Below are 18,580 nucleotides of genomic sequence, written 5' to 3'. Positions count from 1 at the left end.
GGACCTTTGGTCTGACCCAGTATGGTAATTCTTAGGCCAGAGCGGGAGCCATCCTCTGCGCCGATGAGGCTACTTAGCCTCATCGGCGCAGTTACTATCTTCATTTATGGTGTGGAAGGTCCCATACCATAAATGAAGACACTGACTGTCAAACCATCTATTTTTCATGGACCTGGGACTGACTAAAGCGTCACCTGTATTTCAAACAAGCCTTTCCTTAACATCCTGCGACACTAACTCGGACTCCTGCTTCAGTTCATGTACAGTGCTTGCTGTTATGACTTCAAATTTCTTTCCCTTCCTGAACCTGCTGGCCTCTCCCTCCCCTGTACCCCCCCCCCCCTATTTTTACTCTGTCCCTACTCATGATCCATACCATGTGCGGAGATAGCCTGTAATCTAGTTGTTTCTTCCACATTGTTGTTAATCAGCCCTTGTTATGTTATGTCATCTCCCTTGTTATACATCATTCTCTCATCTATATTTTATATTTATTGATTTGAAGATACTTGTTATTTGTAACTTTTTCCAATTTTGGTTCGAAGTAAACCGGCGTGATAAGAATCTTCGTCTTGAACGTCGGTATGGTAAAAAGATGTAAATAAATAAATAAATGATCAGCGTGGAGATTGTATTCTAAGAAGCCAACAGTGGTTTTGGAGCAGAGCATCTCCCCGCAAACACCCAAGAGTCCCACAGTATCTGTCATGACACAGAAAGATCCAATGCATTCTATGAAGCAAGTTGCTAGTGTACAGAAGTTGCCAAAGCAACCGGCATAAGATGAATCAAAGTTGATCACCTGTATGGCATGGGAAGCTGACATGGTGCCAGGATCCTCTTCAGCTTTACCAGCAACTCCGAATTCGGATAAGCCTGTCTGGGTCTCTGATGATGTCTCTCTTCCAACTCTGGCTCAAAGGGTTCCTCAATCAGTAGGGACACATATATCAGAGCTAGTAAAAGAATTTCTTTGCCTTTTTAAGCTCTGAAGACTGAAGAGGGAGCTTAGAACTTCTGTCTAAGATGGAGGAATATTTCCCACATAGTGAGACTACTCCAAGTTCCACGCTGGTGCGTACTTCACTGCAGGATCTTCCAGCATTGGGAGTAAGTCCTTACAGTGAAGTGGTGGATTCTCCTTCTCCAGAGGAGTCCCATCATAAATCAGATGGTGAGCTGCCTTCATAATCAGGATCTTAGCTCAGTATTGTCCAGTGGTCAGGGATACGGAGGATTCCACATCATACCTACTTTCCAGAGGATTTCTGCCACTCCAAATTTCAGGATGAGCTGGCAAAGACACTATTCATCAGTGTGAGGAAAGAAAAGGACCCGAGAACCAATGTCTTTGGACTCCTTTAGTTTCTTCATCTCCCAAAAGATTCGGTAGTTACTTGGGTTCACAAACTGCTCCTGAATCTTCAGATGAGGATGTGGCAGATACCTATATCCTGCCTTCTGATAGCCATAAAGCTGGACTTGAAATATAGAATACAAGCCACCCTGAGATTTGTGGGTCTTCCTATTACAGCACCTATTACTGGAATTGGTGTTGAAGCACAGTAAGCACACTTGTGATCACTCTATAGCAGGGGTCAGGAACCTATGGCTCGGGAGCCAGATGTGGCTCTTTTGATGGCTGCATCTGGCTCGCAGACAAAACTTTAATAAAAAAGTAAAACTCTAACAAAATCCCCCACCCTCCTGACGCCCCCCAAGACCTCCAAAATTAATTTACTACAACCCCCACCCTCCTGACCCCCCAAAGACCTGCCAAAAGTCCCTGGTGGTCCAGCGGGGGTCCAGGAGCGGTCCGGGAGCGATCTCCTGGACTTGGGCTGTCGGCTGCCAGTAGTCAAAATGGCGCCGACGGCCCTTTGCCCTCACTATGTCACTGGGGTCGACCAATGGCGGCGGTAGCCCCTGTGACAAAGTAAGGGCAAAGGGCCGTCAGCTGCCAGTAATCAAAATGGCGTTGACGGCCCTTTGCCCTTACTATGTCATAGGTGCTACTGCCGCCATTGGTCGACCCCAGTGACAGCCGACAACCCAAGTCCAGGAGATCGCTCCTGGACCCCCGCTGGACCACCAGGGACTTTTGGCAGGTCTTGGGGGGCATCAGGAGGGTGGGGGGTTGTAGTAAATTAATTTTGGAGGTCTTGGGGTGCGTCAGGAGGGTGGGGGGCTTTGTTAGATTTTTACTTTTTTATTAAAGATTTGTCTGCGAGCCCTGGACCCCCGCTGGATCACCAGGGACTTTTGGCAGGTCTTTGGGGGGGGGGGGGTTTAGGAGGATGGGGGGTTGCAGTAAATTAATTTGGCAGGTCTTGGGGGCGTCAGGAGAGTAGGGGGTTGTAGTAAATTAATTTGGTATGTCTTGGGGGAGTCAGGAGAGTGGGGGATTGTAGTTAGTATGGCTCTCACGGAATTACATTTTAAAATATGTGGTGTTTATGGCTCTCTCAGCCAAAAAGGTTCCCGACCCCTGCTCTATAGCATGCCTCCTCGGAAGGACCTGAAGGTGTTGGATGTGTTTGGGAAGATGATCTTCCAGGGTTCCATACTGAGTGCCTGAATCATGGCTCACTACTCCTGTGTGGTGCAGTATTTGCATGAATGTGTCCCTTTGAAGGCATCATCAGATCACAACAGGACAACTTCTGTCAAGCAGTGGAAGATGTAAAAGAATGTGTGAAGCATCTTATCAGCTCCAAATATGAAGCTTTTGATACTACGGTCAGGATTTTGGTTGTTTCTGTAGGGATCTGAAGGCTCATGTGTTTGTAGGCAAGTGGCCTTCAAGGGGATATGAATGATAGTTTTGCGGATGTGCCCTGTATAGGGGACAACCTGTTCAGTGACCTCTGAAATGGTAGCTCTGATTAAAGATCATCAGTCAACATTACAACTGTTATCAGTCCCTGCACAAGTCAGTAATTCTCTCACAAGCACCTATTCTTCCAGAGATGTGTTTTCCATCCTTTTCAGCATCTCTGAGCTCATCCCTCTCCTCGGCAGCTGCTGCTTGCTTTGTGTCGGCAGAGAGAAAGATATCAGCCCAAGCCTCAACAGCAGATTCAGCCTAAGCAGGGCACCTATTTTTGATGACTGAAGCCCACCACACTACCTGTTGTGGTGGCAGAGGTGCAGTCCTTTATTCTGGAGGTGGCTCCTGATCACCAAGTAATACTGAAAATTGTAGAACATGGGCACTGCTTACATTTCTCTCATCCCCTTTCAACCCATCAGATTTCAATTTTCAGATTTCAACACATGGAAGATGGCAAGCTCTGTTATTCCAACCTTCTGTCCCTGGCCCTCACTGCATGGATGTTGAACATTCAGTAGTCTCCTCTTTACTGCTTCTGAAGGAAGTCGAGGATGCAAATGATTTTATCTAGAAAGCGATGAACCAAAAATCTTACAGTTTCAAGTAGAAAAGTTTCTTGACTGTGTGGGACCAGCCACCTGTGTTATGGCTAGTGTCAGTCTCGAGCAAGCACTCGAGGTTTGGCATACCAAGGCTCTCTAGGTGGAAGAGAAGTGAGGTGTGCCCTTGCGGTGGTGAAGACGGTCCAAGTCCCCGGCCACTCCGCCGACCTACACGCCCCGGGAGACAACACTATTATGGTGGTCTCTGAACAGTCCTCCGACCGTTCCCAGCCCTTTCGGACCTGCCGCAGGGAGCAGCAGAGGCGGCAGGCCGGATGGAGGTCAGGCTGGCACAGGACTGAAGCGGATAAGGCAAGGCCTTGGAACTTGGAGCAAAGCACAGAGGAGTTCAGGACAAAGACAGGAAAAAGAGGGATGAGCAGGACCCTCAGGTGCTCTACCATTCCATTGCCAACGGGCAGCCCCAATGGACGGTCGTGGACCACACTGTCTCCTTCTCGCCCTACACAGCCCAGAGGCTGGTCGCGGACCACGAGAAGAGCAGGAGAAGCTCGGGAAGTCACTCAGCACAGGGTGAAAAACCTGCACAGTGGAAACCCCTCGGGTCCTCCAGAGTTGGAACTAGGAATCAGAAGCAAGAGTCTAGGAACTCGGAAGAGCAGCAGGAACTCTTGGAGGCATGGGTCCCACATCCTAGAGGATCGGGACTGGAACATCAGGAGCAAGCAGGAGCATCAGGACTGGAACATCAGAAGCAAGCAGGAACATCAGGACTGGAACATCAGGAAGTCCAAGGGAGACACAGCCTAGGTAGACTAGTGCCATTGCCGAAGCAAGAACTGAGTGCAGAGGAAGTCCTTTTATAGGACAGGAACAAGCAACTCCCTGGGAGGAGTTCAGATGGGCCACACCTGGCTGGCCCTATAACTGGAGAGAAGAGCTGCGGGCTGACCCCTAGGGAGAAGGGCTTGACCCAAACCAGGAAGTCCAGGCGAAGACTGAAGGAGGCCTCAGGCAGGCCCCGAGGACGTCGAAGGCCTCCCAGGCCATGGAGCAAAAGCTGGACAACCAGATCAGGTGAGATGCTGCTAATTGTAGGCCTAGACTAGGGGCAAAGTGCCTCTTTCTCTCACCTCAGAAACCCCCCACCCTCTACCCTGCACCTCCCTGACTGCCTCTCTCCTGTCTACCATCCCCGAGTCCCCTTCTTATCCCCACCCTTTTCTCACCATCCCCTCGAGTCCCCTTACCTCCACCCCCACTGTCTGCCCATATTATTCCCCTCATCTCGATCCTTTCCTTCTGTTCCCTGCCATCCTTCTGACTGCCTCCAATCCCTCTGCCCATCACCCCCATCACCCCCTCTCCTCCTCAATTTCTTCTCACTATCTTCCTAAGCAACACCGTTCCCCTGACCAACATTGCATCATCTTCCCTCCCCCTTTCTACTTGTCATTCCTGTTTTCCCTCTCCACTTTCCTGCGCAGCAGCATGAGTGTCTCCCTTCTTCCTGGTTCCCAAACAGCAGTCCCTCCTCCATACCGGGTCAGCCAGACCAGCATGGATACCATGGCAACAGGCAGCTTAAAACAGCAGTGGAAGGAGGCAATTGCAACGCACTCTCTCTCTTTCCAGTAAGAAGGTTGGCCTGTGGCACAATTATTTGTGATCATTTGAATGCGTGCCAGCTCCAAGCTTAATGGTTGCTCTGGTATTGGGGTAGTGGAGGCAGTGGAACAGGATGAGAGCTGATCTGCTGCAGCTGTTTCAGTGTCTGTGCTGGCACCCTCAACCTATTAGGCAGCGAAGGGCTGGAGGTGGGTGGGGCCCAACGTCCCCAGATCCTAATGCGATGCACCAAATTGCAGACAGGCAGGACAATGAAAGAAGGGCCTGCCACAACACTCCTTTCCGTTTTCCATCCTGGGCTGCACCAACCCACTCTGCAACCATTGCAGTTGCTCAAGTCAGGACATGACAGCAGTAGCAGTTGCCTGAGCAATAGCAAGGGAGGCATGGAGGATTGGACTCTGATGGAGAGAAAGCCAGAGCGCAGCTACAGCAGCAGACTCGTGATCAAGGAGAGGCAAACACTTGAGGCAGGTAAGGCATGCTTCTTGCTGTGGCTGCACTGCCACGCCAGCCTGAAGGCATCTGATTGGTGGTATTACATTGGAGGCCCCACTCATTGGCTGTTGAGCATGCCCCAGCTTGCCCCGTTGGTCACCCTACTTCCTGCACTGGCTAAAAAGCTCTGGAAGAGACTGAGGGATCCTTGAAGCAATGCGTGTGAAAACTCCCGCACATGTTCAGTATAGTCTTTACTGAGCTCTGAGAATTGGATCTGTGTCAGTGCTGTCAGATGATATCACCCACACGTAATGGCTGTCTACTCAGAACCCTGTTTAAAGGTAAGCAGACCTGCTTTCCTCCTCTACTGTCATTCCACTATCAGTTGGTGTGACTCAGGGTTCTATCCTGAGCCTTCTTTTCCCTATATACTAATTCCCTTGGTACTCTGATTTCCTTTTATGGCTTTCAATACCATTTTTATACTGGTGACTCCCAGATTTATCTTTCTACACTAGAAATTTCACTAGAAATCCAGTCCTGGATCTCGGCCTACTTGTCTGACATTGCTGCCTGGATGTCCCACCGCCACCTTAAACTCAACATGACCAAGACAGAGTTCCATATCTTTCCCCCCAAACCCATCTCTCCTCTTCCTCCTTACTCTTATTTTTGTGTATAACAGTCATCCTCCCAGTCCCCTCAGCCTGTAACCTAGAAATCATCTTTGATTCCTCTCTCTTTCTCTACACATATCCAGAAGTCTGCTAAAATGTGCCTTTTCTTTCTCTATAACATCACCAAAATCTGTCCGTTCCTTTCTGAATGCTGTACCAGAACCCTGATCTACTCTCTCATCTCCTCCCACTTAGACTATTGCAACCTGCTCCTCACAGGTCTCCCAGCAAGCCATCTCTCTCCACTGCAATTTACCCTATATTCAGCTTTATGGAATAACGTTCACCAAAGTCACTACACTCACATAACCTCTCTTCTGAAGTCACTGCATTGGCTCCCTATCCACTCCTGCCTTCAGTTCAAGCTCCTCTTTCTCACTTATAAATGCCTTCACTCTGCAGCACCTTACTACCTCTCCTCTCTCTCTATCTTTACATCCCTCCTCGTACAACTCCGCTCATCGGATAAGTCACTCCTATCTGTGCCCCTTCTCCTCTACTGCCAATTTCCAACTCTGTGCTTTCCACCTGCCTGTGCTGTGTGCTTGAAATAGTCTTCCTGAACTGGTGCATCATGCTCCCTCTCTCACCATGTTTAAATCCCTTCTAAAGACCTACCTTTTTGAGGCTGCTTTTAAATCTTAGGCCTGATTGTCTGCTTTTAATCCCTTTAATTAACTTTCTTTTTCCTTTTTATTTTCTTCTTTGCTATTGTCTTACTTTATGAAATGCCCCAAGTTCTCTTGTCATATTAGATTGTGAGCTCTAAAGAGCAGGTTTTGTTTTTTTTTTGTACAACATTGCATATGTCGTGTAGTGCTATAGAAATGTTTAGTAGTAGTAGTAATAAGGAGCCATTCATGTGAATATTCAGTAAAATGACTCATGAATGCCGATGTCATCTTTGTAATCTTACTGGCTAAGATCAAGATCATGTGCATTTGTTACTCACTGTCACTCATTTGCTAAAAACACTTGCCAGTTGCATTAGGGTTTTGAATAAGATTCCTAGCTATCTCTAAAAATGACTACATTCTGTTTAAACAATTCCCAGCTGGGGAATTTCTGGAGAGATTTCTTGCCCTTGAGGTACTATGACTGAGAACCATGTCAAATTAGATTTAAGGATGTGGATACTGGGGACTTTAAAATGAGATGAATGGTAATGTATAGTTCAGTAATTTGAAGAGTATGGATAATTTAAGCTCTCTGAAGGAGGGGTTAATTGACAGTCTTTGTCTTCTAAGGGGGAGGAGTTATTTTATTGGGGAATGTGTGAGTGCTTATATATGTTGTCATGAGAAGGTTCTTTGAGGTAGTGGTTGGTCAGGAAGATGTTTTTATGCGGGTTGGATATTTGGGGTTGTGATGGATAGTTGGAGATTTTGTTATATGCTCCTTAAAAGGGTATTGTTTGTTTTTTTAATATGTCAATGTATTGTACTATTATTGTATACATAGTTCTTTCTGTATGCCACTTAGTGCATATCTTTGAAGTGATGTGTGGCCTATAAGCTCAAATAACTTTGGAAGAATATAGCATGTCTGTATGTTACTGTTCATGTCAAGATGTGTAGTGATAGCTGAAGCCCAATTTCTCAATAGCTTAGCACAAGAGTATAAAGGGGTAATTTTTTTTTTTTTTTTTTTTGGCAGAGAGGTTACTGGTTGAAATCTGACTTGTTAACATATCTAATGACTCCAGTGGTTTTAGTCCAGCTCACAAATAAATAGGTTACCTGTATGTGTTGCTGAAATCATCAAGGTAATTAATACTCCAGGAAGCAATAGATGTACAGTTTTTAAGGGGCATGGAGTCTAAACTAGTTTAGTGTACCTAGAAGTGGTTCTTCAGAATACTCTTAAAACATATTGATAAGAGTTCCTGGAGAGGCTGTCGCTGCCACTGGCCCACTCTGTGTAACTTACTCTTAATGCTGTCAACCTGGAAAATTTTATCCAGCATTGCATTCATGAAAATATTTAAAAAAAAAAAAAAAGGTCGATTTGCCATATAAATGCATATCTGTAGGGCAGTGATAACGAGCTACAGTCCTCGAGTGCCACAAACAAGCCAGGTTTTCAGGATATCTACAATGAATATGTATTGGAAGGATTTGCATGCACTGCCACCAATGATATCAAAGTATTTTGTTCATTCAAAGATTGTTTATTCAGAATAGGTAACAAGTGAATTCACTTGTTAAGAATAGGTAACAACTTTTGAATGAAGAAAATACTTTATCATTGAACAGCCAGAAGTAACACCAACCATTCTTCCTTTATTGATTATCCATAAATACTCACATCTTCCACTTCACAAAATATATAATCTTTATATTTTTATTTGGACACTACTGATTGGGAAAAGATTTGTGTATGGTAATTTGTTTACAGTAGTCTGTTTCTTAGTAATCCTAATTTTTTGTTTGATGTCAGTCATTCCAGTTAAATTGTTTTTCTAACACTGGCAGATACTTGAGAGAACACACACACGCACACATTATTTCAGGTTAAATAAAGCTTTCTAAATTGAACATGATTTGCTTTTTTTCTAGTTGTTGCTGGGTTTTGTTCTTTTTTCCCAAGAGTAGTTCTACAGAAGCCTATTGCACAGATAATACATGTCATAGTCTAGGAAAACATTTTTGAGGTGAAGGCAAGTAGTATTTTACTTCGATAGCTGGAAAACTGTACCACTTCACAGTTCCATTTTCCGCTATGGCCCTTTGTCAGTATTGTGCAAGGTATACTTTTGGGGGGTAATAATATTGTGCATAAAGTCAGAAGATAGGTGCATATGTTACACTTGCTAAATTGTCTGTACAAATTTTTCTTGAAATTTTATGTGAATAATTTTGAAAATACAAAAGTGTGTGCATGAATGCAAACTTTACCCCTATCTCGCCCCGTGAACATCTTCACTTGTTCCATGTCAACTTATACATGAAAATGACAGACACGCATAAGTTTACACTCATATCGGGTGGGTGGTTTTGTGAATGCCTCTTCACAAGGAATGTAAAAGAATGCGTCAGCTTGGGTTACATGCATGCTTTTCTGCACACCAAGCCCCAGCCTATTTTATAACAGCTATTTACATGCATAAAACCATGTTTTAGTCATATAAATTACTTTGAAAATGTACCCCACTATGTGAATTATTTTTAACTCCTATGTATATTGTAACTAAAACAATAATCTGCAGATCAAAAGTATATACATTATGAAAGTAGCATTGTACATACTTACATTTATATAATCTGCTTTGTGCCTATCTTTAAGAAAATCAGAATATTAAATGTTTATAAATAATGTGTGTACGTGTACACACACATACAGCAAAATCCCCATTATCTATGCCTATTAATCTGAGAGTTTTTCACTCAAGTATTTTTTATGGAAGAAAAACCAATTCCACCTTTTTGTTTTACATCTTCATACAGTATTTATTTATTGAAATGTAACAAAGGTATAAGAACACCCAGATCACTCAATGGTCATGCTACTTACTGCTTATGCCCAGTCCTCTGGCACCTCTTTCCCCCCCCCCCCCCTCCCCACACACACACACACACACACACACACACACATACAACCTACCCCAACACCCTCCTTCACACATGCACACTCTGCCCCACTCTCCACACATACTGCTCACACCATTGTTTTGTTTCAGTATCAGTATTAATAATATATGGTATTGAAATGCTTTGACCTTTGTCACAAGTTTGAGAAGCTCTTTCATCAACTCCTGATCAGAAAATGTCAGTAATGTTTCAAGGCATTATCCAACAGTAGGCTTGGACACTTTAGTTTATTCACTGTGAGCTTCAGGTACAATCAATCTGTCTGGATCCTCAAACTTTTCTATAATTTTAGCATCAGTAAAGATTGGTGTAGCATCAAGGTTTTGATCAATGTTAACTCTCTCTTCAATTTCATTCTTTTTCATTTTAATGATGGGGTTTGTGGGGGTCAGCATTTTGAAGGACATCCAGTTTTTTTTTTCTCTTGCAAATTGAAACCTTCGAATTCTTCTTCATCAAAAGATCTCTGTGCAAAATTCACTGCTGTCCATAATTATCTTCAAGCTTTCCATAAAGTTTTACAACTTCTAGTGATAAGACACATGCCACATTGAAATTTGTGTCCTTAATGGTATCATGAAGAGTGCCTTCATTGATGTGTTGCTTCCTCGTAAAATCCCTTCTGTAGATGGCTTAAATGTTTTTGATAATTCCCTGATCCATTAGCTTTGTGAGTTTAACATTTAATTTTCAATAGGGAGAATATGGCAAAATGAGGAAAATAGGAAAAAACTAAAAGCTGCAGCTGCAAAAGTTAAGAATTTACATCGGGCATGGACATTATTTAAAAATGCCATTTTGGAAACCCACACCAGAATTATTCTGCAGATTGAAAAAGGAGGAAGGAAAGCCAAACAACTGCTAAATGTTTTCAAAATAATGGAAAGTGGATCCTAATGAAGGAAATAGAAAAAAAAAAGTATAAGTACTACTAAGTTAAATGCAAAGCATGGATAAGACTGGCAAAAAGAGAATTTGAAAAGAAGCTTGCTGTAGAAGCAAAAATTCACAATAAAACCTTTTTCAAATATATTCAAAGCAGGAAACCCGTGAGGAAGACATTTACATCATTAAATGATCAAGGGGTAAAAGGGGCATTTAGGGAAGACAAGGTCATAGCGGAAAGACTAAATGACTTCTTTGCTTTAGTGTTTACTGGGGAGATATCCATGCTGTTAACGATATTTAATGGTGATGATTCGGAGTAGATGAAACAAATCATAGTAAGCCTGGAAGATGTAATGAGCAAATCACTAGGACCAGATGGTATACATAATAGAGATCTGAAAGAACTAAAAAATGAAATTTCAGACCTATTACTAGTAATTTGTAACCTATCATTAAAATTATTTGTTGTACCTGAAGACTGGAGGGTGGCCAGTGTAATGCCAATCTTTAAAAAAGGCTCCAGGTTCGATCCAGGAAATGATAAACTAGTGAGCCTGATGTTCGTGCCAGGAAAATGGCAGAAACTATTCTAAAGAACAACGTTACAGAACATATAGAAAGACATGGTTTAATGAGACAAAGCCAACATGGCTTTACCAAGAAAAATCTTGTCTTGCCCATCTACTACATTTTTTTGAAGGGGTTAAGAATATGTGGATAGTGGTGAGCCAGTGGACATATAGTGTATCTTGATTTTGAGTAAAGTCCCTCATGAGAGACTGCTCAGGAAATTAAGAAGTCTTGGGATAGGAGGCAGTATCCTAGTGGTTTGCAAACTGGTTAAAAGATAGCAAAGAGTAGAACTGAATGATCAGTTTTCTCAATGAAGGGAAGGTAAATAGTAGAATGCCCCAGGGATCTGCACTGAGATTGGTGCTTTTTAACATATTTATAAATGATTTGCAAAAGGAAACAAATCGTGAGGTAATCAGAATTGCAGAGGCACAAAATTATTCCAAGTTTTTAGATCAAAAGTGGATTATGAGAAATTGCAGGATGACCTTAACTGACCAGGCATCCAAATGTCAGGTGAAATTTAATGTGGACAAGTTCAAAGTGATGCACAAAGGCAAAAATAAAACACAATAGTTATAATATGTTAGATTCCATATTTTAGGAGTGGCCAACTCCAGTCTTCGAGAGCCACAAACAGACCAGGATTTCAGGATATCCATAATGAATATGCATGAGATAAATTTGCAATTATGAATATTCATTATGGATATCCTGAAAACCTAGCCTGTTTGTGGCTCTCGAAGACCGAATTTGGCCACTCCTGCCATATGTGGAGTCATCACCCAGGAAAAAGACCTAGATGCTATTGCGGACAACACTTTGAAATATATGGATAATTTATTTTTTTTCTTCAGAAAAGTACTAAAACTGCTACAGAAGTGGGACGGACCTTTGCCACTATGTTTTCTGACATTGGTTTTCGGCAGAAGCTTCTTGAAACCAAAACTGAAGAAGAATTTAAGGAAGCTTTGGTACACCAACGACACCTGTTAACTGTGGACAACCAGAGGCCCTCATCTATGAATGAAGGTCACAAATTGCAACATCACAAGCCTCTCAAGGTATGGAGGTGGGGAAGATGGTGACCACAACATGCTTTGTTTTCATCATTTTACTCTTGTCATTTTAGCTTGAGTGTAACCTATGCAACTTACTGGTTTTCTAGCAGAATCCTACAGTACTACACAATTGTTTCTATATGCTGTTGAGATTTCATTGGTTTCCTGAAAATTCATACACATAACCTCTGTTTAGGTGGGACAGCGCCTTTCCATGTTCACCACCAACACTTGATTTGCACTGGCTGAAGTTGTATCCAATGTGGTTTTTTCTTACCCAGTTGTCTGCTGAAATAGTCACAAGGCACTTTTGTCATTTCTAAAACCATGTTCGTTTTAACGAGCTGGAAGATGTATCCTGAAATTTTATCTTAATCTTTCATCCCTAAAAGACTTAAGTTGGTTTGTGGTTGCTGCAAGTAATTGGAGTATGAGAAACGGTAAAGGCACACTAGGGTATTGCATTAGCTTGGTAAATCTTATTCTTTTGTTTGGCTACTGAAGGTAATATTGGATAATCGCACAGGACTGAGGTGAAAGAAAAAGCAGTAACTAGAAAATGCAAGGATTAGAGCACTGTATGTGCTGGGTGTTCAAGCATAGAGAATGTCAATTACGTTAATTCAAGTAAATGGTTAAGATGAGAAAAGTCAATGCAGAATAAAGAGAGTGTTGCATATAATTAGTGTTTTGCAGCAGAACCAGCATTTTGAAAAGTTCAAATGCAGCTAGAGTTGTGGTTCTTTGAAGAACCCCAATATTAACTGCAAGGCATGGTTATTCCAGGAAGGCAGTAACTATGGCAATTTGAATTCTTGCAGTGCAAAGGATTAAATAGTCCTTGTATGAAGTGTAGAAATATGCTTTCAGCTGCTTCTGCTTGCTCTGTACCTGTCCTAGTTAGATAGTAAACAGAAGGCATCAGACTTTCTTATAATCTCATTCAGTTATCTTTCACAGGCACTAAATTATACTGGTATGTTTGAAAGTGTTGAAGGGAAGCAGGAAACAACTTTTGTAAGATAAAAATTAAAACATAACATTTCTCAGCAGAATAGCCTAGGCCTCTAATTTGGATGTTTGCAAGAAGTTATTCACATAAGTAAATCTCCAAAAAGCCAGCTGTTCCCCAAGGTCTGTCAAAATACTGTTTGCAAATATGAGAGCTGTGGGCTGACTGTCTCCAGATAGTTGCCCATTTCCATGGATCAGGGATTTGCAGAGCAGACTCTAGCATCTACAGCAAAAGTCCTCAATCTGTTTTAAACAGTTGCCTTTATATTTAGATATTTATTATAATTTTTCATACATTTCACAGCATAAATCAAGTAGATGCAAGCAGTTAATTTTCAGAGGCAGTTTGGTAATTTTATGATTTCGTAGTATTTGTTCATTTTATTTTGTGTCTGACTAAGGATTTGCTGTACTTGTTTGTAAACTGCATATAAAAATGAGTCTGGGACCAGTCACGTGGCTTGGCAGTAGCATACTGTGCTTTATTTGAAGTGCTACATCCAGCAGGGCTGGGGGCTCGAACTTGAGCAGCGAGACAACTGTTGCCACAGCAGCAAACCCTACCAACCTAAGAGCAACCCTGAAATTTTACTTTCTAAACGGATTTCCCTCAAGGCCAGTGAAGGTATATGTGCTGCCTGGGCAATGCAGAGTTGGATAAAATATTTAAAAAAAAAAAGATTGAGAAGATCAGGAGGTCAATATTCAAAACTATACATTTAAATGGCTAATTTGTGAGTTAGATACGGTAACTTGTGAGTTATCCATCTAAATGGCTTTGAATACTGACCTCCAGCTGTTTGCATGCATTCATGTTGCAAGACCACATCTTGTTCCCAATAAAATTATCTTGAGACAGAAAATTTTATATCAATGCAATGATTTAAGAGAACATTTTGCTTATAAGAACATGTTAGTGCAGTTAATAAATGTTTTTGTAGGAGAAATTTACTATAATCTCAAAATGAGGAATCTATTTACATGTTCTTGCAAGAAGAATTTTCTTTAGCAATTTTAATTTTAGTGTGAAACTGGTTTCATGTTTAGCTACTCTTAGTTATTGCACAGGGACGATAACTTTTAAAGAGGCATGTGGGTGCACATGTGTGCGCGTTTGCCGGCTCGTGTCAGAGATGCATCCATTTTATGACATACGTTTGCTATAGCCTGGACATGTGTACATGTGCGCACAATTTTAAATGCATGCAAATGCTACTTCTACTGCATAAATGGGGGAATTTTATCAGGGGTCTCCCCATGACGCCATTTGTCGTTTTCCCAGTTTGTTCTCAGTTCACCCAGTTAAGAGAGAGGACTTCCAAACCCCCTAAATTTAATATCCACCCTTGCCCCCTGTTAGCCCCCACCCTTAAAACCTTGCTGACCAGCCTAGATTTTTTTGTTTTATTACTTATACGCCACCTATATCAGAAGTAAATTTACACGGCAAGGGACCCCTGTGCTCACAAGGATGCATAGGTATTTATGCACATATTTCTTGGCTAGGCCTCAACATGCCCACGCTCTGCCCCTTTTTGATTCTTTTCACTTGTGCTTGCCGTGGGGGATACGCATGTCTATGGGCAGCTTATAAAATCCACTCAGCGTGAGCCAGCCCAACTTGTGCACATATTTCCCAGTGTTGGCCTGCGCAGGGCTTTTAAAATTTGCCTTCTGTTCTATTGAGTATTTTATATGGAGATTTTTCTTTGCAGTCTTTAGGCCAGCTGCACAAAGCATTTTTCCCATGCACACAAAATGAGAAAACCCTTTAATCTATTTAGTACTTTGTCAGCAGTATTGTTCATGAAGACCTCTATATGTATTAATACAACAAAGCATTTGATGTGCCATGAAATGGGCAGCACATGCTACAGAAGCATATGGTTGTACTCATTTTCTCTGTCTCCTAAGGCTAGCCACTCTTACATTTTGTTCTCCCTGCTTAGGGCAAAGGGGATCTGTAAAAAGTACTAGTTTGTCTATTGTGATTTTCAGTCTGACCTGTGGCTTCAGGATTCTTTTGAAATATCAGTCTGCTAATCCCAGAACCTTAGGAAGATTATTGCTTTGGCAGTTTATATTAGCTCAAGTGTCTTTAAGTTTACACTGCTTTAGAATTCACAGCAACGTGGTGTCAGGTTAATGAATCTTTTGAACAATCTTCTCAGCTATTGTGCATAATCACAAGGAACTACATAAGTACTGGAGGTTTACAGTAGATATTAAAATTCTGGTAGCAGGTTTTATACCTGTAGCAAGGAATAAAAACAGTATAATGGCTCAGAAAAGCAGACTACATTAGTTGAATTGCTCGATGGCTTGGCAATAACAGTACAGACCATTTAATCTTGCCTCTGGACCTTTGTGGTAGAGGTCTAAATATAATTAGCTTCTAATAGCCATTATGTATATATAAAGAATTCTTAATCTCATGCCATGTTCCAGTGAATGTTATCCATATCACCATTAAAAAAAAAAATGGGAGAGAGAAAAATAAACAATCTGCATCACAATTTGTGTTCACTGGAATCCCTGTTTTGAATATCCTCCGAAAGGCCAGGGAATGAATAAATGTGGAAGAAAGAGCTATCCATTCCCTTCTAGAAGTATTTCTTCCTGGACAAGGTTGAAGCACATTGGCAGGAGGGTATATAGAAAGTTTGTAATCATTTTCAGACTTTGTGATTTAACAATGGACTTCTGGTTGGTTTTTTTTTTTTTTCTTAAATTTAATCTTTATTATGCTTTTCAACATAAAACACTCGATTTGATATTTCAGAACTTGATGGTAGATTACAGTAAAGCAAATTAATAGAATATGGAAATCGGTAATACATTAACCATAATCTTCCATTAGTTAGCCCACAACAAGGGGAGAAAAAACAGAGGAATAAAGACCAAAAAGGAATGGGTGTAATTGACTTATCATACAAAGTTACTAATAGGTGTTATAAAGGAGTGTAAAGTAGACCTTCTTTAAAAGCCTGGGACCAGGCATTTAGCCTGCATGACTTGCTGGTCAGAAGTTACATTTCCACTTCCACGACTACAGAACAATCCTGCAATCAATAATCTTCTCTAAGCTAGATTATTGCAATTCCATTCTATTAGGTCTACCGTCTTCCCACACTAAACCCCTCCAGATGGTTCAGAACACGGCAGCCAGAATTTTGACAAACACAAGAAGAAGAGACCACATATCCCCGATTCTCAAAGACTTACATTGGCTACCAGTTCACTATAGAATTTTATATAAGTCCATTACCACCATCTACAAAGCTCTCCATCAACTCTCTCCACTTAACCTCCAAATCCCATTTAAAAAACATACCTCCGACAGACCAATCAGAGAGTCCTACAGAGATTCACTACAGGCTCCTCCTGCCAAAACCTTTCACCATAAGACTCTCAGAGACAGGGCTTTCTCCACAGCAGGACCTACTCTGTGGAACTCCATCCCACCAGAACTGAGACAGGAACCCTGCCTTCCAACATTTAGAAAAAGACTTAAAACTTGGCTATTTAAACAAGCCTTCCCAGATCCTAACTAAATGATAGCAATTTTATAAGAGATAGTAATTTATTCAAGAAACTTCACAGTATAATGTATATAATGTAAATAAGGTAATCCTTACAGTTCTACTCTCTTATTCTTATCTCTCCTCCAAGTTTAAGACCCTTGTTGCAATGTAACTTTTGATCTCCTTGCACTTGTTTATGTTCTGTTCTTTGTTCTCACCCCTTGTTACATGTAAACCGGCATGATGTGGTTTCTAATCATGAATGCCGGTATAGAAAAAACGCAAATAAATAAATAAATAAGTTGCTGCTTGGCAAATCTTACCAGTAAGAGCCAAGCCACTTTCAAGCTGCCAGATGGGAGAGCCAGCTATTCAGGTGTCAGAAGTGCCATCCTGGAAAGAGCGGGCTATACGATGGAAAATACCAGCAACAGTTCCAGAGAATCATTCTACAGCCCAGAGAAATTTTATGAAGCCTTTTCCATCTGATAAAAGATGCTGGATGGAAGTGGATACAACTAGAGGTAAAGATAGGCTTCGAGGTAGCCAATCATGTCCTTCTGGAGCAGATCCTAGATGGGCTGGACTGGCCCATATGGAATTCTCACCCTGAAGAAAGCGCTAGAAGTGGCAGATGTCTTCCATCAGGCTCAGTTGATGCCAGAATTGATGCAAAAGCTAGAAAGACCACCGACACAAACTCTCTGTTGTGGCAATGAGAGTACAGGAGTCCAGCAACGATCCTCAGAGTAGGTTCCATACTTAGATCACATTGCCCAGGCTCCTCAATTTGTTTCAAATGTGGAAGGAGAGGTCATTTGGTCAGAGATTGTTGATACTAAGGAAACGAAGCCATGGACATCAACTTAGTAACACAGCTAGCCCTAGAAGCTAAAGCTTACACTGACATGGGAGGACCGTCAGAGGAGGAAAGAAGTCTCTGAGGTACCTGCCCACCTGGGCAGCAAGAGTCCGGAATGGACATGAGGAAGAATGTTGCCTCTATGATAAGGAAGAGACTGAAGAATCATTTGTAGGAAGCGGCAAAATAAAAGCAGAGCAAATCCGCGGACATGCACCTACTGTGTGGCAAAAGTCCATGCTGTTAAAGATTGTCCATGACTTGAGGATTTAGAATGGAAGAGCAAGCCAGTGAAGCTCCACACAGGGGAGTTTAATTGAACGAAGGATCAGAACAACGAACCCTTTGTTGGAACTGTTAGAGTTAAGGTAGAGTAAATCCCACAGGCATGCTCCCATTCTCAAGGACTGACCCCCAACTTAAAAATGAAGAGTGGAAGTGCAAATGGGAGCATACCTTTGCGAAGATACAAAGCTATAATTTGGTGGATGATCCACATGGGGGTCTTTCGGATTTCGTGATCTCAGCTGAACTAAATGAAGTTTCCACTCAAGCTCTGGTAGATTCAGGATGCGGACAGACTTTCATCTGTAAAGACCTAACCCAGAGAGGACAGATCAATTTCAAGAAGGCGGCAACACTTGCGTGTATACATGTTGACCAACAGCAGAACTCAGTCTGGTTCTGCTGTCTATTCCATCAGGGCAAGCCATTGTGAAAGGGGAATACTTCCTGAGCTCCCATACCCTGTTGTTCTAAGGTGTGACTGTCCCCAGTTTGAAACCCTGTGGGGCCAGCTCACGGACAGTCAGGCTAACCCAGATGACTTAAAAATATACTCTTTGGGAGCTTGTCCACAAAGGCAGCACCGGAGTGGAAAACTTGAGAAGGCCCAGTGGTTAGAAGCCACTTATGGCAGATGTTC

General features: G+C 42.1%; 1 protein-coding gene across 3 annotated transcripts in view; it reads left to right on the top strand.

Annotated features, from left to right (window-relative positions):
• Window positions 1-18,580, top strand: part of SLC4A11 (solute carrier family 4 member 11) — a 726,210-nt gene that overhangs the window by 581,953 nt on the left and 125,677 nt on the right. For all 3 annotated transcript variants that reach the window (XM_029593900.1, XM_029593909.1, XM_029593918.1), the window contains exon 8: window positions 12,052-12,258. In XM_029593900.1, the coding sequence (XP_029449760.1) occupies window positions 12,052-12,258 (207 nt within the window). The remainder of the gene's footprint in view (window positions 1-12,051; window positions 12,259-18,580) is intronic.

This window comes from Rhinatrema bivittatum, chromosome 1 (genome assembly GCF_901001135.1).
Source record: "Rhinatrema bivittatum chromosome 1, aRhiBiv1.1, whole genome shotgun sequence".
In the NCBI taxonomy this organism is placed as follows: domain Eukaryota; kingdom Metazoa; phylum Chordata; class Amphibia; order Gymnophiona; family Rhinatrematidae; genus Rhinatrema; species Rhinatrema bivittatum.
This window is presented reverse-complemented; position numbering and strand designations above follow the sequence as displayed.